Below are 24,953 nucleotides of genomic sequence, written 5' to 3'. Positions count from 1 at the left end.
ATGATGAGGGCAATCTAAGTACTTATATAAACAGGAGGTGAGGACATGAATCTGGTGTGGTGTAAAAGGAGTGAGTCAGTGAAAGAATTCCACTGAAATAAGCACAGCTGCATTCAGCTTCTAAATATTCAAAAATGTACCTACTGGTCCTGTTCTGCTACAATTAATGGCAAAATTCAGAGTCATTTCAGTGGGAGCAGGGTTAGCCATTCTCTTCATCTGTGTAAACAAGCCTATTTTTAAAAAGAAAAGAAATGCACTCTTCTCATGTTTAAAACATAAAATAAAATAAAGCTGCTAATGCAGCATTATGCCAGCAATCCTACATGCATGAAAGTCAGGAAGTGAAAAATTATGTTTGTCTCAGCAGCCATAATTCAGCCATCCACACTGCACATTAAAGTTGACATATATGTTAATCTAAATGACTTCTGCTACCCACTGTATACACACAGGGTCTGAATTACAATTGCTGTGGGAACCATCACATTGAATTTCCTGACTTCTTGTGCATGTAGAATGACAACCATAACATTGCATTAACACAGAGATTTAAAAAACATTAATTCAAGTCATGACCTTCGTGGGTTTTCAGGGTTGTTCGGCTTCTCTACAAAATGCTGAAGAAGAGCTCTTTTTTAAGCTCCAAAGCTTCTCTCTCTCTCTCTCACCAACAGAAATTGGTCCAATAAAAGATATTACCTCACCCACCTTGTCTCTTCAAAATGCTGTAAGTTTTATTTCTAACCTTTCTGAAACTCAAAACATTTCTTTGAATAGTACTAGGATGTAGGGAATCTTCACAGCAAATCAATGCAAGTATAAGAGTCTGCTGCTTCTGTTTAAACTCAGCGTAACATATAATTTATTTTACTAATTGTAACTTCCCCCTCTTTTTTCCCCCCTCTCCTCACACCTGTTCCCCCCTTCCGCGTCCCCCCCACTCCCCAAACAAAAGATCTCGGCCTGTTATAAGCATTAAGAAAACCATCAAGATATCTCCTGACAAAATTGACCTGAACAGAAAGACCTGTTTGGAACCCAGTGGAATCTGGTAGGATATTTATTTTGTTGTAAGCTTTGACATATTGAGGGCTTCATGTTTTCAGTGTAATGGGGATGGGCATGCGGACCCACTGAGCTGAAGGGAGGCATATGCAGTATGATTGATAGATGTGAAACATATTCTGATCTTCTTGTCCAATAACTGGCTTTGCTTCTGAAAAGTAAGACCAGGAGAATGGGTTTCCATTGGTTGCCATCTATGTGCATTTATTCCCTGTCCTGTAACTTTTATAATTTAGAGCCTGTAACTCTTAAAGCTTTATCCAGACTGGAAAACCTATTCATTGTTTCAGAGTAGCAGCCGTGTTAGTCTGTATCCGCAAAAAGAAGAACAGGAGTACTTGTGGCACCTTAGAGACTAACAAATTTATTAGAGCATAAGCTTTCGTGGACTACAGCCCACTTCTTCGGATGCATATAGAATGGAACATATATTGAGGAGATATATATACACACATACAGAGAGCATAGACAGGTGACAACTCCCACCTGTCTATGCTCTCTGTATGTGTGTATATATATCTCCTCAATATATGTTCCATTCTATATGCATCCGAAGAAGTGGGCTGTAGTCCACGAAAGCTTATGCTCTAATAAATTTGTTAGTCTCTAAGGTGCCACAAGTACTCCTGTTCATTGTATGGCAGATTCTTAATCAAGATCCCAAAAGGCAAAGGTTAGGTAAATAGGAGATAGGAGTAGTAGACTTCTTCAAGATGACGACATGTTGGGCAATAATAAAATTTTATGATACTCTTCCTTAGAAACTTACATTTTAAAAAGTTTTTAATATAACTTCAGTGCAAGAATGAAGTGGTTGGTGGGTCATGTATATGTGTATTGGTCCCATGGTGTCCCATGTGATCTATCACTCTCTGTTTCATTCAACATACATGCATATTTTAGAGAGCCTGGGATGGCTTTTAATCACTGGCACTAAATGGAAGTTTAAAGACCAAAAATAAATAACTTTTCAATGAACATTGACACTTTGTAACAAACTAAAAGTGCAAACTACCAGAAGAAAAAGAACAGATCCTTTCAATCTGAGTAATACTTACTCTTAATGAAATATTGAGGCTGCAGGACCACTGTAGAGGGTAAAAGGCATGGGGTGTACTGGTGGTAACTTGTGAGTTACATCCACAGTGAAGTATCATATGGGTGTTTTATATTAGGAAAGCTGAAACTGAAAATACCTCCCCATGTATAGAAAGTAAATTAGAAACCAATCTAGTTTTATAGTTTTATAGAAAAACAGATCTTGATAAACATAATTTGGTGCCATTATCTCCTCATGCACTGGCTTTTTATAAGGTGCTCTACAAATAGTGACAGTCACAAGAACCAATTATCTACTTTAAATATTTAATAGCTAGAACTTTCCAAGTGGAAGAAGACTTCTGTAGTAAAGACCCATTAGCAGACATTAAATAAATAAAAAATAAAATATGTTTTACATCCTGCTGCGGCACCAGTGTAAATGATTACACTGGATGCAGCCAATAAAGAATCAAGACCATTCATGTTAAACAGTCAGACTAAATATTTCCTACCCAATCACTGGCTCAGGTTTCAGTCTCCTGTAGTGTCATAATCCAATTAGTTCTCCAAGAGATCCTCCAGCAAATACAGGAAAGACAAGATTTTTATTTATTTAAATATGAAAAACAATTTTGCTTTTGTAAAAACTTCTTGAAGCCTTTTTTTATTTTATTTTATTTAAAATATCTGAAAGAGTAAAAGAGAGAAGCACTTTTTCTTCTGGCTTTGTAATTTACCATTCACTGAGAAGCAAAATGCCAGTTCTGTTAATTCGTATAATATGAATCATATTATAAAAGCCAGGACAACGGACAGGTGACTGTATTGTTTAATGAAATATTCAAACTTTCACTCTGTTGGATCATCACTTCTTAACATTAATTTTAAATTCTTGACTCTTTACAGCATGGATGTTGAAGCATGTTTTGAATATATTGCTAACCCCAAGGACTTCAATCCAAAAATAAGTAAGTAGTTATGAATGTTTATCTGCTTGTCATGAGGTTTTTTTATTTGCTTGTTTTTTAAGGCTATTTAATGTTCTGGAAGAGCAAAGCTGTGGTCAATAAAAGTTATCTGCAGAGGCAGGTATGTAAATGATGTAACACACTCACGCGGTGTCTGCCAAATCTAAAATGTCATTCAGCACATGCTGCCAGTACTAGCTGTCACTTGAGAGTTGTAGCCTGAGCTAACAGAAGTGTAGCATTCTGTAGAAATGTAATTAAGTTGTATTACTAAATTGCTTGTGTGAAAGCTAGATTTTGACTGGTTCAAAGCCATGTAGTGTATGCCAACAAACACTCCCAGAAGAACTGTAAAGCCTATTCACACACCAGTGTCACTCCATAAAATATAAAGTTTTAAAATCCTGTTTGATAAGTAGTATTTGCTGTTTGTCGAGGGACTTTTCCTACAAACTTACTACTAAGGGTGTTCCTCACATGAATGGTTCCTTGGAAGCAGCAATTGGGAGTAAGGATTACTTGCGTGTATAAGGATTTGGAGGCCTGTGCAATAAACTTATAAAAGTTTGAGACCAATTTCAGATGTTTTCTATTTTTTCTTAAGTGACCAAGATACTGCTTTTGTTGTACCATGGGAAGGTGTAGGGATTGTGTGTGTGTGTTTGTTTGTTTTTTGTAGGGGGGGGGAAATGTTACATGGGAGGGCTTTAAAAATTATTTTTTCTCCTGACTCCTCATCTCCAGTCTGTGTTTATTGGGGACAAGCAGCCAAATGCCCAAGGAACTGCTTGAGTACAGCACTCTAATGCTGAGTACGGCACAGATCCTGCAAACACATGAGTAACTTTATGCTCATTAGAAGCCCTGTTGACTTCAGTGACTATACATACCTAAGCATAAGTGTTTACAAGATTAGAGCCTGTCATATCTGCTGCTTGTCAGGCCCTGTAATATTAATTCAGCTCTGTGGGTACAGGGTAGATTAAAACTGAGCAGGGTCTATATCTACCAAAACCTCACCTGGCTAGAAGGGCACTGACCTGCATGGTGGCTTAGATACCACAGTCTCTATATAAATACCTAACAGTGGATGCTGTTGTCTCATCCAGTCAGGTGCTTGTGGGGCACATCAGGGAAAAAAGAGAAAGTTTATGTGGGGCCTTCACAATGTTTTGTGTTCCAGCCTTGCCTCTGCTGGCTATGCAGTTTATTTACCATTTGTATTGTCACAGCAGTGTGCACATGGGGGACAGGAAACTTTTCTTTGGGGGGGAAAAAAAAAAAAGGAGGGGGGGGCAGCTTATTAATTGTGAAAGCTCCTTTTGGACATGTGCAGGGAAAGGGAAGCTGGCTGTCAAATGGGAAATGGCCAAAACAGGCAGATAATTAAGGTTATGCTTCAAAGATGGCTTTGCAAACAAAGGAGAGTAGTTAATAAGCCCAGTACTGGACAGTGCGTAGTTCTCCTGGCTAATATGACAAGCCCAACTCATAAATTAGCATTCTTAGTGCTATAATATTTCCTAATTGTAGTTCTGTATTTTCCTTTTATTTTTGATCTAGAACTTAACTATACTTTTGAAGCTGAAAATGACAGGAGGCGGTTAGGCCTGCCATCTCGAGTTCAGTTTTCTAAGCATCTGTCTGATCAGTTCATTGGACGTATAATTCTAGGAGGACAGAATAGAAAAGAATGTGTGACAACCTCTCTTGTGATGCAGGTAAAGTGATGGGAGAGTATTTTATTTTTGATTTATACCCAATAGAAAAACTTCTATCCTGGGCACCAGGTACCTTTTGACATAACTTTAAAGTATGACATACAAGATAAAGCCAGCACCACCTTCTTTCTTCAAATGGGGGGGGGGGAGAGGGGGAGGAGGAGAAAAACAATCAGAAGAAACAAAATCAAGCTCAAACTGACCCTGACTCTCTCATGAATGCTATCTCCTACCTCCTCAAAAGCCTGAATTAAAACATATGAGCCTTGTAGTGTGCCCTGAAGTTCAACAGACTGAGGCTTTCAGAACAAAGGAGAGGGAGTAAATTACAAAACCGAGGACCCTCATGGAAGACCTGTACACAAGAACAATGGCTACTCCTAGGGGAATTCTGCACCAAAAAAATAAAAATTCTGTGCACAATATTTTAAAATTCTGCATATTTTGTCAAAATAACACAATATAATCATGCCAGTTTCAATTATTTTGGTAATTTATTTCAAAATACCTGTCAGCAAGTATGTCTGTAACAATACAGACCAAAAAAAAAAAAAAAAGATTCAGGAAACTCTTTTTGACAAATAGACTCCTTACTAAGTACATTAATACATAACTTTGAGTAATAATTTAAAGTAGAATATAGAAACATATTTCCTGCACCCCTCAGAAGCCGAGCGAAGGCTTGGGGGAGTCAGAGGTAACAGAGGAGCTGCAGGAAAGAGAAGGAATCTGGGAGTGAAACTGGAGGGTTGTTGTGTGTGGGTGGGAGAAGTATGGAACAAGTTTATTTGGGGAGAAGGGATTGTTATGGAGTTAGGGAGCCTCCCTCATGCAGACCCTGGCTGACTCTAGCCTCTCCCATTCAGTCAACCACATCTGCCCCCATCCCCTGCTGCCCCTCCTCTCCCTGTCTCCATGTGGCCCTGCAGCTCCCTTCCCATTCAGCCTCTGGCTCAATGCTATCACTCCACTGGCTCCTGAGTCAGCTCCCCAGTCTGTCCCTCCCACTAGCCCTTCTGAACCCCACTCTGTGATTCCCCCAGCAGCCCCATGTGCCCCCTTCTGTCCCTCTCGTGTCTCCTCACCTGACCCTTCCTGTGAGGAATCAACCTTTCAGCCAATGGCTGGCTGCTGTCTCTTCTGGTGCCACAGCCACCCCTGGTGGGTGAAAGGCATAATTGCATTGCCTCTCCAGCAGAATCTATATTCTGCGAAGGGGGGAAAAAAAATCTGCGGAGACCATGAATTCTTTACATATGCAGTGGCACTGAATTCCCCCCAAAACTAAATAGCCTTGGGCATTTAATGCGGTTCTTAGTGGACGGAAAAAGGATTGTTATGGAGGACATTGTCCGTTATAAATTTATTTTCCTGGAGGACTCTACCATGGGGCCGAGTGTGAGGGGCAGGAAAATGATCTTTGCACTCCATGCCTAGTCTGCGACCAAGCAACAGCCTTGCAAGCCAATTTTTGCTTCACTTTTCCTTCCACAATTGAATGAATCCTTTACAGCTGTGGTTTTCAACCTGTGGACTCCTGGTGAACTGCAGACTATGTCTCAGGGGTCCGTGAAAGGTTGCCATTACAATAGAACAGTGGTTTTCAATCTGCGGTCCATGGATTCCTGGAAGTCTGCATACTAGGTCTATGATTTCCAAAGGGGTCTGCACCTCCATTTGAAATATTTTAGGGGTCTGCAAATGAAAAGGTTAAAAACCACTCCTCATTGGGGGTGGAGGGGGAGAGTATGTCCACTGTTTCCTCTTCTAGTGGATGGTTATTAAAGATATGATGCTTACCTCTGTGTTCCCAGATGTTATTCCTAGTGATCATTACCTGTGAGAGAAATCATTCGTGAACCAATGGACCTGGGGTTCAGATGGCCCTTACCAGCATGTCTGTTGTTAATATTCTTTAAGTCAATGAATACATTCAATTTTTTCCCTTGAGAAACATAGTGAAAGAATCTTGCTTGCACTCTAAATAAAACAGAATATATATTGCTTAGTTACCAAATCTAGTGGGATTTTTTTACACTGAGTATTAAATAAGCTATTTCAAATGTTTAATAGGAAAATATCAAAGATAAACTACGTCCCATTCCTGTATCGGTTGGCGTTAAAATCAGCGGCTCAGAATCCAATTTACCATCAAAGAGAAGACCAGGAAGATCGCTTCCAGATCTTGTTCCAATTCTAAATTCAAATGAACCAGAAACAGTGAACTCAGAAGTAAGTCTCTTCTTGAATAGATCTTTGGAAGATGATGCAAAGTGGATTGTTAAGCCAACAAAACACAAAGTTTGTATGACAGAAGAGTGGACAGGTTGGGTTATTTGCATAGGTAATTAGTTCCAGTATAGTCTTTAATATTCAACTCCAATTCAAGAATGTGCGTGTGTGTGCATGCATGGCACATGCACTTGTATCAGAAGTCACTGAATTAAAGGCTGTAAAGAACTAAGCTATGACCAAAGAGAAGTAAGGATTATATGGGCTCTCATCACTTGTGGTAGCAGAAACTTAAAACGTGCTCCTGCATCCTCCTAAAACAGAAGTGAAGATGGCACAGCTGGTTAACACACTAACTTTGCACCCCAGAAGACTCAGGTTGAAATTTAGCTTTGGTCACAAGTGAAAATTAATTGAGTTGTCTCATCCTTGTGAATGCGTCTCCCACATCACACAAGCACTATGCAATTAACGTTTGCAGCGTCAGGGTACCCTGGAACGATTGTCCCTGGAACTTGGGGTTTGTCTACACTTCAAGCCAGGGCTGGAGTCCCCAGCTTGAGGAGACGTACCTGTGTTTGCTCAACTCCCATTAAAGTAATGAGCAGGAGAGGCACATATCACTTTGAAATAGTGGGCCCCAAACTGACCCAGATTTTGTATTTCCACATGACATGATGCTTTCACTTAGCAGCAACAAGATAAATTTCCAGCAATGCAATAGTGTCCCCATCTCCTTACAGCTGAAAAGGTGAAGTCAGACTAAGGCCACGTCTGTGCAATGAAGGGTGTATGAAGTGTCTGTGGATCTGAACTAACTGTAGCATATGTCAGCAACTGTGTTTTGTTTTCTGAACATAGATTTTAGTATTGTCGTATGTCCTAAAATAAACTACTTTTGGTTTTATATAGGTGCAGTTCTTAAAAGAAGGATGTGGAGAGGACAACATATGCAATAGCAACCTAAAACTTCAATACAGATTCTGTACCAGAGAAGGAAATGAAGGCAGATTTGCTTATTTACCAATGTAAGACTTAATTTATACGTTAGCAAAAATTAATGCGTTTGGGTGGATGTTTGGAAGGGACATGTTTTTTTTGTTTTTTTTCCCCTAATGTTGAGACTTTTTATATTTTGTTTCCATAGTGAGAACAATGTTCCAGTGCTTGTCCTCAAAGATCAGAAGGATATTGCGCTAGAAATAACTGTGACAAATAATCCATCAGATGCAAAAAATCTCCAAAAAGATGGTGAAGATGCCCATGAAGCTAAACTAGTTGCAACTTTTCCAGATAGCTTGACCTACTCTTCTTTCAGAGAGCTGAGGGCTTATCCTGTAAGTATTCCAGAAAACCAGGACAAAGGTACATTACATATATTTAAATACTTAATGTGTTTTGACTTCTGCACATCTTTAATTCAGGAAAAACAATTAACTTGTGGTGCCAATCAAAATGGTTCTGAAGCAGTGTGTGAACTTGGAAATCCTTTCAAGAGAAATTCCAATGTGAGTGGCTTGTTTTTTCTTTTTTTAATTAAAGATGGGCCTAATATATAAAGTTAGATTCTGGACCTAGTCCTGAAGTTTCCCTAAGTTTAAGAGTGTTTATGTCTTTGGGGTTTGATTTGGGGCCTATCCCTGTTTTCAACGTTTCAGAATTCTATGATATATTTTTTTTCATAAAACAAAGTTTGTGCTTACAAAAATATATTCACCTAACATCATACTGTGTGGATTTTTTTTCTTGTTTAGGTAACCTTTTATCTGATTTTAAGTACAACTAAAGTTAACGTTGACACAACTGATTTGGATGTTAATCTGAAGTTGGAAACGTAAGGTTTTTTGGTTTTACCTTTTCTCTTGGTGTTTTCCCATATACTTGTAAACATTAAGGAATGGCTTAAATTTGTTTTGTAAAGGCAATTTTACTGTAATGTGAAAACTGTTAAAATTTAAAATAAACACTGCCATTTCCTTTTCATTATAGAACAAGCAATCAAGTTAATTTGGCTCCAATTACTGCTACTGCTAAAGTGGTTATTGAATTGCTTTTGTCACTCACTGGGTAAGTGTTTATAGTTAGCATAACAAATCAATGTGAGAACGAACCCTTTGCTGCAACTCGTACCAAAATATGATCTGTTTTTTTTTTTTTTTAAATTGAACAGAGTTGCTAAGCCTTCCCAGGTGTACTTTGGAGGTAATGTAATCGGTGAGAGTGCTATGGAATCTGAAGATGATGTTGGAAATGTAATAGAATATGAATTCAGAGTGAGTTGATCTAGATTATTAAGAAATCATGATTGATTTTTTTTTTCTGACACTTGTGTTAATATAGTATTTTAAAATCTGGCTGATTCGAAGATGGCTGCCCTAGCACCCGAATCACCACCATTAACCACCTCCCTCTTCACTTCCACAACACACAACCTGACTGATCCATCAAGACTGGGGCTTCCTCTAGCCTTGAAAGTTCAGGTTCACACTTCCAAAAAGCATCTTCCATTTGTTTGTGTGCAGTCCCCTGCACCTACAATTTTCCAGCATAAACCTCCATGCCTATAGGTAACAAAACTTACATACACAAAACCCATCAATGGTACGCCCAGTCTTAGTGCTCAGAAAGTGTGTGCAGATATTTGTGCACATAAAGCCGAGCATCCACAAACAAGCTGTGTTGTGGCCCTTTTTGAAAATATGGCCGTGAGCTCACTCTCTTGGCCTTCTGCCTTTTAATTACTAAGACAAGATCTCATATCCACGCATCTCAAATGATCTGCAGGTTCCTGAATGCTCCAGTGTTGGCAATGTAAATTTTTGCTCCATGTATTTCCCTCCATCCACACATTCGTGCTCCACACTTGCTCAGTGTAGCCCATTCCTTTTTCTCAAGACTGGCTGCTCTTGCACCAGAACCACCCCCTTGTTCCCCACCTTCCAAAACACATCCTGACTGGCTGTGGTGTGTTTCGAAGCTGGAATCCTGGCCTCCTCTCCTCATACCCCCAGTGGACACATGATGAGGTTGTTAATTTGTGCATTCATGGTCTCTGTTCGAGGGTTGGAGAGAAGGGTTTCTGGGGAAGGGAAAGGAGCATGTCTCAAGTTCAGAAGCATCTAGATCCGTTTTCTTTATCATTCGTGTCCCTGCCTTGGGCTCCTGAAGACTTCCTTCTGCAGTTCTATTTAATTATAGCTGATGCAGTAATTAGAATACTTGTTGTAGTTTCTGTGGCTCAGTGATGACAAAGCTCTAGATATTGCAGCATTGCTCTCTGACTAAAAAAAACCAACAAAAAACAACTACCATACTTCTGGAGCAAGACTGACAGAAGTGTAATTCTGTGGCACTATAAGATGTTCCCTTATAGTTTAATCCTCCTGCTTGTCTATAACTGAGCACATTTTTGCTACTGCTAGTACGTTTTGGCTCCTGTTGCTGTCCTACAGGAGAAAGATCCCACTTACGTTTTCAGACACTACTGGCCCAGGGAGCAGACATTCCAATTGTTCCTGCACTGGAAAACATTTTAACACTAAATATGGCTGCTATCAGCCAGGCCAGCCACAGTCTTTATATATGCTTTTGCTTACTTTATCACCTTTGTATTCTGTTCAGATCTCATAGACTAAGTCTTGCAACTACTCTAGTTTTATTTTTATCAATAGAACTTTTAAATAAAATCTAGTTTCTCCTGATTTTGTTATACAGAATTGTATGCTAGATCATCCAGAATATCATGCTGTGATAATTTCTATAATTAGGAAGGTTAGCTACCTTTTATTTCCAATCAAAAGTTGTTTGGCAAATCCCAAATGTATGGTATCTTCGGAATTTGTGTTTTCCTGTGATTTTTCTTAATACCAGAAAAACTCTTCAAGTGTCAGTGCAGATCTGTAACTGTAAATTCCAGTTTATAAGAAGTGTGTGGATTTTATATTCCTAACAGATAACTAACTTGGGTAGACCACTTAAAACATTTGGCACAGCTTCCTTGGACATCCAGTGGCCAAAAGAAATCAACAATGGCAAATGGCTGCTTTATTTGATGAAAGTAGACTCCAAAGAATTGGCGAAAATCCCTTGTGAACCTAAAAATGAAATAAACTTTTTGCGACTTAAGGTATGTTAATGTACTTTCACCTGTTTATAAGCAAGTTCGTGTAACATTAAAGCACAACAGGGAGTGTGTTAGTAGGATACTGGTGCCTGCCTTGGAATGCTTTGCATCTTCAGTGACTCAAAGTGCATCAATATCCTATGCTAATTTACATCCTGCCATAGCTATTGGACTATGGCTCCTTCATTTTACATTTAAAAGCAAAGCCATTTTAAAACCTAACTTGTATTTTAATAAAGCAGTGTCCCCTTCCATAATAGAAAAACAATTCATGGTGAAGAGATAAGGAAAAACAGGGCAATTATTTATACTTTTTTAAAGCTGGCTTAGATTGCTTGAACCTCTTCTTTTTCCTGTTCCTCATGAGCTCAATTGACCTTTTGCCAGCAGCCAGTTTAATCTCTGTCTCACCTTCTGCTGCAGCCCCTCTGGCAAAATTCATTTTGCTTTCAGAGGAGACTTAGGGTTGGTACCCAAGTTAGATTTGCTAAGAGGGCCACAAAGTGCTGCCTGAAAGAGCTGGGATCCTGAAGGAAGGGAAGTTTTTGAAACTGCTAGACTCTGTTCTCAGCCTGCCCTTCTCTACTCTCCATCATCTTTTCACCCTCTCCAATAGCAAGCTTCAACTGAAGAACTGCCCATCTGCTCCTTAAACTCCAAGTATTGTTGCCAGGCTGTAGGAGAAGCCAGTGAGGAGAGCCAGGATCAGAGTTTTAAAGAGCAACAGCCACATACCCTCTCAGCTCAGATGCAGTGTTCAATAGCAGTAGAGAAGGGTCTGGGCTTCTTTTAACTTCAAAGTATACAGAGGAGAAAATGGGCAAGGAAGAGTGGGGAATGGATGGTTTGATATCAATGGAACTACTCACATTCTTAGTTTTATAAATGTCCAAAATGGAAAAAAGATTCCCCCCTCCCCTTTTATTCTGTCTGTTATAGTAATTTTCAGACAAAAAGAATCACACAAGTTTATGGGATTTCTTTAACAAGAAAATGTGTTTTTCTTCTATCATTTATTAATAATTTCACTTAACCCAATGCTTGCTTTAAAAGAGCTTTCAACAGAATGGGTGAAGGACAAACTAAGTGTCTGCTTTTACGCTAACATGCTCAAATAATTTTACTGAAATTTGGCATTATTTACCCAAGAACAAATGGTAGACAATAATAAACATCCAACCAGATCCTGTGAGCCCTTTGCACACATTGCTTGCATTGAATTCTGTGATAATCCTGCAATTTCCTCCACGTGGAACTAAGTCCATCTTTTTTTTTTTTTTTTTTTTTAAAGTGGATATAAACCACAACTATAAAAGAACTTTTAAAGCTAGGTATATAAATAATCTCTTCACCATCCAAGTAGAATGGGATGCATAATGCATGCTTTGTTTTGTACATGTAATGTACTTCTAAAGTGTGTGCACCAAATTCTGTCCTCATTTGATATCCTTGCAATCCCACTCATTTCAAACTGATTACATGTGTAATGGGTATAACCGAGAGCAGAATTTGTCTAAGGGCCAGATTGTGCATGTCTTCCCTTTTAAAAAGCATGATCTGACTTGCCAAACAAATATTAAATTCACATGCTTCTACTAAACAACGTGAACTCTCTACATGTTTTGTAAAAACTTGCAAGTTTCCCATTGAAACCTAATTAGTAACTTTGGGAGTGTGCACATGATTCTCTTATAAGCCACTTTGCCAGGCCTTGCTATATTGGTGAACCAGTGGAGTGTGAAACACTTTTATTGTACATACCCAGTGAACAAATTTAACAGGAGCATATCTGCCTACTTTGGAATATATGCAGTGTTGTTCAGAGAGACAAAGTGGGTGAGGTAGTATCTTTCATTGGACCAACTTTAGAATCGTTTTTTTCCCTTAAGAGTGTAGTAGGAATAGCACACTCACTTGTTGGTGTGTTAAAAAATGAAATGGTTTTAAGCAGAATGCAAGTGAAACACTTTGCCTTACTGCCCTCAATTTTTGTTTAGATCACTTTTTTAAGTTACAGCTTAAATCTTAGTAATTGCTGTGATAGCATTCAGTGCTAGCAGGAATGCATAGACATACTGTCTGTGGCAGCAGCGCTCAGATATGGAATCCTGGTGGTCATGTGGCATACACCTAGATTTGCCTTGTGTGACACGCGCACTAGCCCTACTGTCACTGTGTTCTTCTTTCATCTCCATATTTTTATTTGGAGGGCCAGGTTTAGGAAATACCCTTGTGATGCCACCAATTAATGGAGGAATGAACGTTTTGCATTGGGGCGAAATGGCTTCAGATTTGTCTGTATTTATTCCTAGGCCTGCGTCCTGAAACTGAAGCTCTGTTCAAGTCTAAAAAGGAAAACTTGTTTTTACCTGAGCTATGTTTATAGTATATAAATCCTTGAAAACAGGATTATGAGAACTGCAACTGACACTAAACATGCCTAACTTTTGGCCAATATCTCTACCCTTTAGTACTTGAATTGCTTTTTAACACCTCCAAGAAACTAAATATTTAAATGCCCAATATTCAAAGAGTCTTTTGCACATTTCTATTTTGCTTATTAATCAATGTCATATCGTTTATCAATATATAATTCTTTGTTTTAAAGGAGTCCCATAGGTCAAGAAGGAAACGTGAAGTTGCAGAGAAGCAGACTAATAATGGCAAAAAAATGTCTTTATTTTCAGAAAGAAAATATAAGACCCTGGTAAGCATTTCCATATCAAAACAACAATTTCTCTTCCATCTCTTTACCTTCCCTTTACTCCTATGGAACCCTTTTAGGTTTAGCAGAGTGAAGGAAGGCACTTTGTTGTATAGATCAGGGATCGGCAACCTTTGTTGCTGGTTTGTTTACCTGCCACATCTGCAGGTTCGTCTGATCACGGCTTCCATTGGCCACAGTTTGCCGTCCCAGGCCAGTGGGGGGTGTGGGAAGCGACGCGGGCCGAAGGATGTGCTGGTCGCTGCTTCCTACAGCCCCCATTGGCCTGGAGCGGCGAACCCGCGGCCAGTGGGAGCTGCAATCAGACGAACCTGTGGACATGGCCGGTAAACAAACCCGCCCGGCCCACCAGGGTGCTTACACGCTGGCGAGCTGCATGCCAAAGGTTGCCGATCCCCGGTATAGATATTCTGTTTGACTTTTATAACTTTTTAAATATTTTTCTTTTCTAAATCTGGCAAGTATATTGGAATAATTTCCAGACAGCTGTAAAAGAACAATTTAATACATCTTTCTAGATTTAATTAGCAATGTATCTAGGTAAGCATTTAGATTTCAGAAATGGACTTTAAAAGGGAGCAGGATAACTAATAAGAACAAAGTAAAGAAATCGTGCACAGACTGATTCCTACATTTTGACAGATATTTGGTTGACAGTATCTATTCCTATCTTATCATTGAAATTAATAACAACAGTTTTGCCATTGATTTCAGCAAGCCAAGGATTGGGCCTTCTAAAGGGACCACACCTTTAACTACTGGACATACATCCTCCTGTTTCTTTGCTACAACTATTTTAACCCATCTTGTAATTTTTCAAATATTTTTCTGTAAAATGTGACTTTTGAAGTGTGTGTATATTTATATAAATTACAGGACTGTAATGTGAATGTACGCTGTGTGAATATAAAATGTCCCTTGCAAGGCTTGGACAGAACGGCATTGGTTGTACTGCGTTCAAGATTGTGGAATAGTACTTTCCTAGAGGTATATTCTATTGCAATTCTTGAGACATTTTTGCACTCTCCTGTCTTTTCTCTTCTAATGTATCCTCATTATATTTTGAAACAGGAATATTCTACGCTGAACTATCTAGATATCCTCGTTAGGGCTAAAATCAGTGTTCCTGCTGCAGCTGAAAACATTAAGCTCACAAATGAAGCTGCTCAAGTGAGTTTTCAAAATTTCTTTAACATGGGTTGTAGTGAAGTTTCCTGTGTATATCATATGTATTACTCCTGGGGGAATTCTGCACCACTGTGCAAGCACAGACTAATGTCCCCTGCAGATTTTACTCTTTCCCCACAGTATAATTGATTCATGTGCCCTCCCAGGCAGTGGTCCCAAGCGGGTATGGCAGGAGCAGCCAAGGGAGATGTAAATCACCGCCTTACGGGGTGGGACTGGGCACGCCTGCGAGAGACTGTCCCTCTTGCCCACTATCCTGGTGAGCTTGGTGCTAGGGAGAGGCAGGGCTGGCCCCAGCCCGCTCTACTTCCCCAGCTCCCAGTGCTGCGCTCCGCTTCCTGCCGCCGATGAGTGCGGGGAAAGGATCGCCCCTTGCGCTCACCAGCAGCAGTGGGAAGCGGAGAGATGTGGCCCTGGCCATGTCGCTCAGGTTGGGGAAAGGACTGGTGGCAGGAAGTGGAGCGCCGTGGCTGGGAGCTGGCGGAGTAGAGTGGGCTGGGGCCGGGCTGCTCCACTGCTGCTGGTGAGTGGGGCGGGGGATTCTTTCCCGCAAGCCCCCTCCCCCGAGCGACACAGCTGGGGCAAGGGAAGTGGAGCAGGCTGCTCCTGGCCCCTCGCTAATCCCCCATGCCACTCTCCTGCCTCCCAGACCCGGGGGGACTGCGTAGGGCACCCAAATGGCTTGGGACGGCCCTGGTTGTGTGATATTCAAACACTTAATAAAATGACAGTCCCTGCTTTGAGTTGGGCAGGTTTATTTTTTAGTCCCTCTTTCCCCCAACCTCATCCACAAAAAAATTGTAATTCAGGAAGGGTTCTAGTGAATGTTTAGTTTAATCCAGTACTTTCCCCATAGACTCTTTTCTCATTCTGGCTTTGGCATAGAGCTTTCAGCTAGGGAAGAGTTCAGTACTTCTGGGTTGTAGGTCCTATATGCTTCTGAGCTTCCATTAGTTTGGAAGAATTCACTGGCACACTGGGTTACATCTCACCTGAGTATGTCCCATGGAATCCCCACCATCATTCTCAAGAGCCAGGCACGGTCACCTGCTGCTCTTGAAAACTGGGTGGTAAGAAATGCTTCAAGTAGGCATATAAGAATTGTAGGAGACATGATGCCCTCTTCAGACTAGTGACTAGCCTCCAGAGCTCAGAAAGCTCAAGGAACTGCTGTAGAAGTGAACTTTGGGTTACAATTAGGAACTTGTTAAACTTTCCATCCCCCTTACTCAAAACTTTTTCCCTCCCTTAGGTGCGACTTACTGTCTTTCCTGCAAAGACAGTAGCACTTTATACAGGAGTGCCTTGGTGGATCATCTTGGTGGCTATTCTTGCTGGAATACTGATGCTCGCACTGTTGGTGTTTTTACTATGGAAGGTAAGTTATTTTACAAATCACTCTTATCTTTTCAGGTACAGGTCAACATATGAAATAAGATAGAAAACTAGTTAAGCAACTCCAAAAATGCATTTTCAAAATATTGCTATAGGGACACAGTCTACTTAATCATTAAACAAGTTTCATTTCATGCTATTAGTAAAAACCTTACTGAAAATTAATTTAAAAATCAAGGTTTTTAATTTCTCATCTTGAAAAATGACCAGTGAAGTTCTATTTTTGCTTTGTAGTAAAAATTAATAGTAATTTCAGTTTCTGCAACATTTGGGCTGAAAAAAAATGCATGGCAATGTTTGTTTAAAACAAATGTTTATGGAACATTTCTGTTTGTTAGATATTGTACACAAACTTTTATAAATCCTAAATTGGGGGCAAATTTTGGCGATATGTTAACTTTTTATATTGTAAAATAATGTTATTTAACTTGATTGGTATGTGGATTAGATCTGGTTGGGGTTTACAGTTCAAACCACTTCAAATTGGCCTGTTCATTGAAACTGTCAAAATGCATGTATCGCAAATTAGTACTATCTACAGTACTTGGAACAGTAAAGCTTCTTGTTCTGATAAAACATTATTTGGATACATTCTTGTGGCTTGAGAATATTATGAAACATAATAGATGCCTATTAATACCCCAGACAGAATACATTGTTCCTTTATGTACAATGTGCTGAGAAGTTAATAATTCAGACATTACTGAAAAATGTTGATTGTAGATGCTGCATTAGCTTAAAACCTACTTTCTCCCTTAAAGCTTTAATCTGGTATTAACTTAGTTTATAAAGTCAAACACATAAGCATTTGGCCTTTCATTCTTGGTGGCTTGGTTCTTAGGCTCAGTGTCCTAGTTGCATATCACCTAAGAATTCCTTACAGAGCCACCATTGTCAGGGGAAACCAGTAGTGGGTCAGGAATCATTTTAAGTGGAAGAGTACAATCCTCTTATTCCTGATTCCCATCCACACTCCAAAATTCCTAGCTAGACCTTGTTGCTAAGGAAGCAAATTCCTGGATTAGGAAAATCTCTTCAGTCCTTGGTACCATCTGGTTCTCTGACACTTCTACTATGTTTTCAGAAGAGACCCTGAGGAACTTCACTTGAAAATAGCTTCTCTGAACAGCTGCTGTTCTTTGCTGACCATAAAAGGTGCTCTTGTTCAGAGTTTCTAAGGTGCCCTTCAATTCCCTTTTGATTGTCCTGTTATGCTTTCTTCCAGTAGGTACATCAGCTTCTGTTGCAAAGTAACAGCACATAACTGCCAAAAAAAATTGCTTCTGATTCAATTTTTAATAACTCACTTGAGGAGCTACATTTTGACTGCTAAGGATTATGATTGCACACACGTGTGTGGTTTGTATTAAGCAGTTGTTATTCTTTCAATATAAAAGAGATCTATCATCTATGTATCTTACACTGAAAGGAGAATTAAAACGACTAGAGAAAAGTCAAAGCTTCTTGAGCTAATAGAATATAATATGCCTACCTCACCACAAGGGCAAAAATGATTTGCTTAGTTTTTTATGTAAAAGCAACAAGAACTTTCACCATTGTGGGAAGTACAGTAGAGTCCTGAAGAAAATAAGTGACCATCTCAAAGCAAATGACATACAAATGACCCTTTTGGGTGAAAGTACAATAAATTTCCACTTGTCTTTTGGGACCTAATGTGACCCATTCGTGTTTCTATCATTTGAGCATTGTACGGGTGTCTTAAAATGTGTAAAAATGGTGGTATTCCTTCTCTTACCTGGTGTATTCTTTATTTGGAGCCAATCCATAAACTCTTGGTTCTCAAATAATGTCCTGGTGTTCTGTAGTACTAGGGTTAGTAGTTAATACTTAATCTGTATTTTTGCAATACTGTCTTATATTTTAAAATGCTCGCTAAACAACTGGCTAAGATTTGTGACTCTGCATGCTGTCGACATCAAGGTGCCCTAGGATGCTGACAGATTAGTCAGAAACTACAACGTGGTGTAACAAATTCTCTCTCTTCTAGAGGTGATGGTGGTGGGGTTTTTTTTTTTGGTTCTGCATAGAGGGACATGATATCCTGGGAAGTGTTTTGAAATACCTTTTTCCACCCTCACCTATGTTCACAGTTGAGGCACTTGTGAAAGGGATGATAAGAATTACTGTCCATTCCATTTGATTGTCTTGTGAATTGGCTTTAAAATTGTTTAATAGGCTGTCACTTTTTTCCTTTACATACCAATCCATAAAATTGACTAAATACCTTGCTTCCTTGTAGTGTGGTTTCTTCAAGAGAAGTAAGAAAAATCATTATGATGCCACATATCACAAGGCTGAGATCCATACTCAGCCATCTGATAAAGAGAGGCTTACTTCTGATGCATAGTATTGATCTACTTCTGTAATTGGTAATTGATCAATATTTTTTAATTTCTAGCTGTGGGACATGCTATGGTTGTGGTGGCTAACAATGGGAAGCTTGCGGCTGGGTTTCAAAATATCAATATCTGCTTGCTTACTCTGTTTATAATCACCTTTTTCAGAGCATGAGAAGAGACACAGGCTCTTACATATTACTTTGAATGCTTTTTGTGTGTATGTTTCAACAAAAAATCCTAACCACTACAGTGGAATTCTACACACTGAAATAATTACTTATCGAGCATTTGTATACTAAGTTTTTTAAAGTTTCAAACTTTACACATGGTAACTACAGAGAGTAAAGTTTTAAGATGTAAAATAAAGTTTACTGGTTTTGTGTTAGTGTTTCCTGATATTTGGATGTTACATAAATTGCTTTATTAACCTCTTATGCATGCTAAAAGCCTTGTGCTACTCATGATGAAAAGGCATTTCCTTATAATTATTTTTAAATTGCTGTGGAAACTGATAAAGGTTTAATGGGTTTTTGGTTACTTCTTAAGACATTCTAAAATATACTCTGCTGTGATCTGAACACGTTTTTTTTTCTCCTGAAAACTGACAGATGTTTTATGCTTTTCGTAAATTTTGCTCAGCATAGGAAATCATAAGAGTGTGTGTGTGTGTGTGTGTGTGTGTGTGTGTGTGTGTGTGTGTGAGATGATGATGCTTTGGGATCTAACTAAAATCTGTCAACACTGTGCACACATTGAAAGTGTAGATAATAATAGAGATGAGCTTGAACCAAAACTTTGAACAGCCCCAGACTTTGGAATACTGGTGACAACTTTTTCTCCTACCATTTATCATCTTTAAAGTTACTATTTTTTCAGTACTATATAATTAAAGAGCAATATTTCTTACGAGTTTGCAGTAGACCACTGAATTTAAGTATTCTGCTCAGAAAGCTTTTGTAGTAAATTCTCTCTACTCTTTGTCTGCATATCTCTTCATTTCTAAGGCCTTGATCCTGCAAAGCCATTCTCATGTGCTTAACCTTGACTGCAATGGGACTGTTAAGTGTGTGCATATATAACTGTGAAAGACCAGGGCCTCAATGGTGAACTGTTCATCACAGCTTTTCTTCATTCAGTTTTTAATGGAGAACATCTCCCACTCTGACCCTGCAATCTTGCACTCTTTTTACTAATAAAAATAGATTTCCCTTAGAGACTTGGAATGCCCTGGCCAACTAATCAAATGCAATGCATCCCTTGACTCCTCAGTTTGAGTCTACAGATGAATGAACAAAATAAATTGTGCCCTATAATCAGTGAAGCCAATATTTGATTAAAATAAACAAGACTCACTTGATAAAGATATATGTAGTTATCAAACACATTATGAATATAGTTGTTTGTTTAAGTTTTAGGAGCTTAAATCACTAAATTAGGAGCTCAAAAGCTGAGACCCTAATCTAATGCCTACTGAAGTTAGTGGGAGTTTTTCAATTGACTTCAATGGGAACTGGATTATACCCAGATTCAGGAAGGTACTGCATGCACACAATTAACTTTAAGAATGTATTTAAATGCTCTCTCAACTAGGAGTTATCACCATTTCAGATTAACTGCACCTGTATTCCTGAGGTCACTCACTTAAAGGTTCTGAACTCCCAGCCATCATCTCTTGTGGGCAGCTCTTCTCTTTCCCTCCTGACCATGGGTAACAAGGCTTCTCAGTTCCCTCTCTACACTTGGATATTTTGAGCAAGACTGCCTAGACAGGCTAGCATCTGCACTTTGCTTTCTCTCCAAAGGCTATGAACTGTCCGCAGTTTGGTAGCACACAGCTCTTCCTAAGCAAACACATTTATTAATGTGAAAGCATTACAGAGAAGACATTAAAAACAATACAAAGCTTACCAGAGGTCACTCCTAGATCAGGCTCTGATGTGTGTCAGTCCTTCAAAACACACAACTGGGTTTTCCATGGTTTACAAATTCAGAAGAACCCATGCTGGGCAGTTCAGCTGTTTCTTTATGCATTTTGGGCTTGGGATCTCATCTCCAGGAACAGGTAATCAGCAGAAAATATCCCATTCCTCTGCACATAAATTTAAAAGGCTAAGAGTTTGTATAACCAAAGGTTGGGGAGTTTGCATTAACCTCTCCCCCTAGGTATTCCCCAGAAAATTCACTTCACACTTCTTGGCCCAGAAGTCCATTCTTGTGTGGCACATTTTCCATATAGTCCTTTGATCTCCCAGGCCTCACATCACATCTCCTTCCTGACCCACACAAACTCTGCATTTAATACAACTGCCTCCAAAGATACTTACTTAATTCGATAAGGATTTTTCAAGGAATTGCCATATTTATCACAGGGATGCTTTCCTGAACCGGGGTTTTAATCTTGCAATGCAAAGGCCTAGTCTACAGATACAAATTAGCTATGTTGCTCAAGTCTGTGAATTAACTGTCAGCGTAGCTGCAGCTAGGACAATGGAAAAATTCTTCTATCTAATTACCTACTGCCTCTGAGAGAGGTGGATTAACTACAATGGAAAAAAAACCCTTCTGTCAATGCAGGAAGTGACTACGCTGCAGTGTGATGGTGGCGCAGCAGCAGCACTATAGCATAGACATACCCACACGAGTAATCCTACAGAAGGCAACAGGAATTAATGCACAATGCTGCAGGACTGTGCATCTAAAATTAGCCATACAAAATTAATGGAAGGAATTTGTTTTACGCTCTCTTGAATTGTTGGATTGTGCAGTTTGCTTTCACTTGCTGCTGATAGTTGTAATTTATAGACTTTGGCTCAGTTTCACATCTGTAGACACTTTTTGGTGTGCATTTTTTTTTTTTAAACTTTTCAGTTACCTTGCCTGTCACTTCTTTCTTGAGATAAGCCATTTCTTTTGTACTAATGCAAGCAAAGAGTTTGACATTTATACTTACAGTACTTTGATTGTAATTTAATCCTAAACTGTTCCCTTTCCTAGTGTGGATTCTTCCAGCGCTCCAGGTACGATGACAGTGTCCCCCGATACCATGCTGTAAGAATTCGGAAAGAGGAGCGACAGATCAAAGATGGGAAACATAAAGAGAATCTTGAGAAAAAACAATGGATTACAAAATGGAATGAAAATGAAAGTTACTCATAGGGAAAATTTTCCCCCTCAACTCCAAATTCAGATTTTAATATTTCTTCATTAATGGAATACTGATGGACTCAGACCTACATACAATATGGACCTATATTTTTGATTGTAGATATTTTTACTTATATTGAAGCTTTTGTTTTGCACAGCTAAATTTTAAGATTGCTTGACTGATTTATCTGCATTATTTAAACTTCCAGATAGTCAGAGACAGAGGCAAAATTGGTGCATTGAACTGAGCATTCTATGAAATATGTACATTTAGTTTATAATGATGTCACAAAAGTCCTTTTCTACATTCCTAAAGTCAATGGATGTGCAAGGAATGCAGGATCTGGTCCCAAATATATTTTCCAAACTTCTATCACAATATGCAATCTATTATAAACACACTGTAGCCTTGACTCACTTTATTCAAATAGAATTTGGGGAATCTGTGAATGTGCTATTCTAGTCATAAGAGACTGCAGCTATGGTAGTTAGGGCTTAACCTAAAGTGTCTTAAATTAAATGTGCAATAGGTCATGTTGCTATGTTTCTCACACCAAATATACACAGGTTTAAAAAAAAAAAAAAAAAAAAAAGCTTGAAGATTAGTTGTATGTTTCTGTATATATTTTAGTAATTCTTATATTTATTTTTTTTATCAGCAACCATTTGTCTTTGACTAATGAGGCCGAAGACTTTAAGTGAACTTTAAAATTGATATGGATGTTCTTAAATAGGATATGAAAGTCCAGTTAGACGTGAAGCTTTCACTGCATTTAAAGAGTGCCAGTGCTTTTTTTAAAAAGTAAATTTCAATCACTGACGCATCCTTGGAAATATAAACATTCACGCCGGTAGTCTGTGGGGGCATTTTTTCTTATTTCTGTTTATGCAGCAGGGATTTCGGAAAGATGTGGACAAATTGGTGAGAGTCCAGAGGAGAGCAACAAAAATGAAAATGTTTAGAAAACCTGACTTATGAGCAACAGGTATATATTTAAAAAAAAAAAAAAAAAACCAATCCTGGGCATGTATTTAGTTTTGAGAAAAGAAGACTGAGGGGAGAAGGGGGAACCTAATAATAGGTCTTCAAATGTTAAACTGTTGTAAAGAGAACAATGATTAATTGTTCTTTGTCTTTTGAAGGCAGGACAAGGAACAATGGGATTAATCACAGCAAGGAAGATTGAGGTTAGATATTAGGAAAGGAAAAAAAAAAAACCCACAACCACTTTCTAATTATAAGGGTAGTTAAGCTCTGGAATAAGCTTCCAAGTGAGGCTATGGAATCCCCTCAGTGGGGGGATTTTAAGAACACCAGTCAGGCATGGTCTAGGTTTTACTTGGTCTGGGCTTGACTTCAAGGCCCCTTGCAGCCCTTCATTTCTATGACTAATTATGTTCCTGTAACATGTTTGTGTTAATTGAGAATATTTAAATTTTCTTTTGTACATCCAAAATGTATAGGTTTTTCTATCTAATTTTTATACTTAATACAAAAAGAAAGGTGCTTCTGGAAACAATTTTCCAGCTCCGTATGGATTTCATGTTGAGAAAGGTGTGTCTACTACTGAAAATGTTATATAGCACTTGAAAGAAAACATAAGCTCCTATCTGTCCTTAACAATGGATCTGCACTGATCCCTTTTGAGACTACTGAGTGATGTCCTAAATATATCTAAATGTTAATTGTAAGAATAGTGACACAATGTTGTGCTGCTCAGTAACCAATTGTTGTAACATAAGAGCTATTTAAAGAGTTTATTGGGTTTTTTAACCTACATTCTAAAATGTTGGTACTATTTAAATAAGAATTAAGATTTCTTATTCCATATAAAAAATACTAATGATCTGTGTGCATAATTGTTTTGCATAGGGATGAGAATTATGCAAAAACTTGTAAAAGTATTTTCTTTACAAGCTGCTGGCTTTACCTTCCCCCAGAAGTCCATTGTTCTAATGGGGTGACTGAAGCAAGCAAGACTGGTCATCAATTGTGTGGGCGGGTTTTGTTTTGTACTACAATTCATTTCTTTCATTCAGTCAGGCTTTCTGAAGCTTTGTTTCTTTAAAAATGTTATTTTAGAAGCTGCATTCTTTTGCTTCAAGGTTAACAGGTCTCATGTATAATTTTCCTCCTCTCCTTCCCTCCCCCCCCCATCATATACTTCCAAAATTACATTGTGACCCCTGTTCTGCAACATGTGTGTTTACATAGCTGTTTACTGCATACTGCCAGTCTGTCTCCCTACTGAAAGCTACAGCAGTGTTTAAAATCCCAGCTCCTTTGCCCAGTGGCTCAAAACCCCAAGAAACTGAGCTCATCAGTTGCTAAGAAGTGGGAATTTTGAGACTGTTGCAGCCCTTATTAAAACAAAACATATGGTTAGGTATGGGGCACCCTCTTATTATAAAGAGCAAAATACGGAAAATATCATCTCATGTCATGTCATGAGTATTCTATCCTCTCATACACACAACTAGTAATGCTAAATCACTCCAGGATTAGAAATTACCTGTGGATATTTGTATAAAAGTGTGAATTTTTTTAATTAAAATACACATTGCCTTGATCTTGCTACTATATTTCTTCCAGGACAAGTTTCTTTTAGCGACTGAATTGTTAATTATGTAACATAAAATAAGCATTAGCAACTGAGTTTCTGTAAGTGGTGCTTAGATTTCACAGCTCACCAATGTGTTATAACTAAAGCCAGCCTGCTCTATATGTAATTTTCAGACGAATTAAAGTGAGAAATAGGAACTGTACATGATGACGAACCATTTAATTTATTACTAGTCTTCTTAAAAATCACTGGGTTATCTATAAAAAGGGGAAGGATTTACATGCTACATTTAAGTATTCATGCCAAATTCTACTGGCCTCACCCCCTGCAAGTAGTCTGATACAGAGGCCTTGTATACATGAGACACTTCGACTTTCTGCAGCCCAGTATCACTCACAGTTCTGTGGCACATGGGCTGTCCCCT

At 38.7% G+C, this 24,953-nt stretch overlaps 1 protein-coding gene across 2 annotated transcripts in view; it reads left to right on the top strand.

The window, feature by feature from the left end:
- ITGA6 (integrin subunit alpha 6) overlaps positions 1-24,731 on the top strand; it is a 69,890-nt gene extending 45,159 nt beyond the window's left edge. Inside the window, exons 10-26 of one of the 2 annotated variants that reach the window (XM_054043328.1) lie at positions 959-1,054; positions 3,016-3,077; positions 4,641-4,798; positions 6,872-7,030; positions 7,943-8,058; positions 8,178-8,367; positions 8,455-8,538; positions 8,785-8,864; positions 9,020-9,097; positions 9,201-9,303; positions 10,983-11,156; positions 13,762-13,860; positions 14,755-14,865; positions 14,950-15,048; positions 16,319-16,444; positions 18,722-18,851; positions 21,816-21,904. In XM_054043328.1, coding sequence (XP_053899303.1) covers positions 959-1,054; positions 3,016-3,077; positions 4,641-4,798; positions 6,872-7,030; positions 7,943-8,058; positions 8,178-8,367; positions 8,455-8,538; positions 8,785-8,864; positions 9,020-9,097; positions 9,201-9,303; positions 10,983-11,156; positions 13,762-13,860; positions 14,755-14,865; positions 14,950-15,048; positions 16,319-16,444; positions 18,722-18,829 — 1,843 coding nt within the window. In that variant the 3' untranslated portion in view covers positions 18,830-18,851; positions 21,816-21,904. Of the gene's footprint in view, positions 1-958; positions 1,055-3,015; positions 3,078-4,640; positions 4,799-6,871; positions 7,031-7,942; positions 8,059-8,177; positions 8,368-8,454; positions 8,539-8,784; positions 8,865-9,019; positions 9,098-9,200; positions 9,304-10,982; positions 11,157-13,761; positions 13,861-14,754; positions 14,866-14,949; positions 15,049-16,318; positions 16,445-18,721; positions 18,852-21,815 lie in introns of both variants that reach the window. The other variant, XM_054043327.1, reaches the window with a different exon arrangement.
- Positions 24,732-24,953: the final 222 nt, after the last annotated feature.

This window comes from Malaclemys terrapin, chromosome 11, assembly GCF_027887155.1.
Source record: "Malaclemys terrapin pileata isolate rMalTer1 chromosome 11, rMalTer1.hap1, whole genome shotgun sequence".
Taxonomy (NCBI): domain Eukaryota; kingdom Metazoa; phylum Chordata; order Testudines; family Emydidae; genus Malaclemys; species Malaclemys terrapin.
The sequence above is the reverse complement of the archived record's forward strand: the minus strand, read 5'-3'. Positions and strand labels throughout refer to the sequence as shown.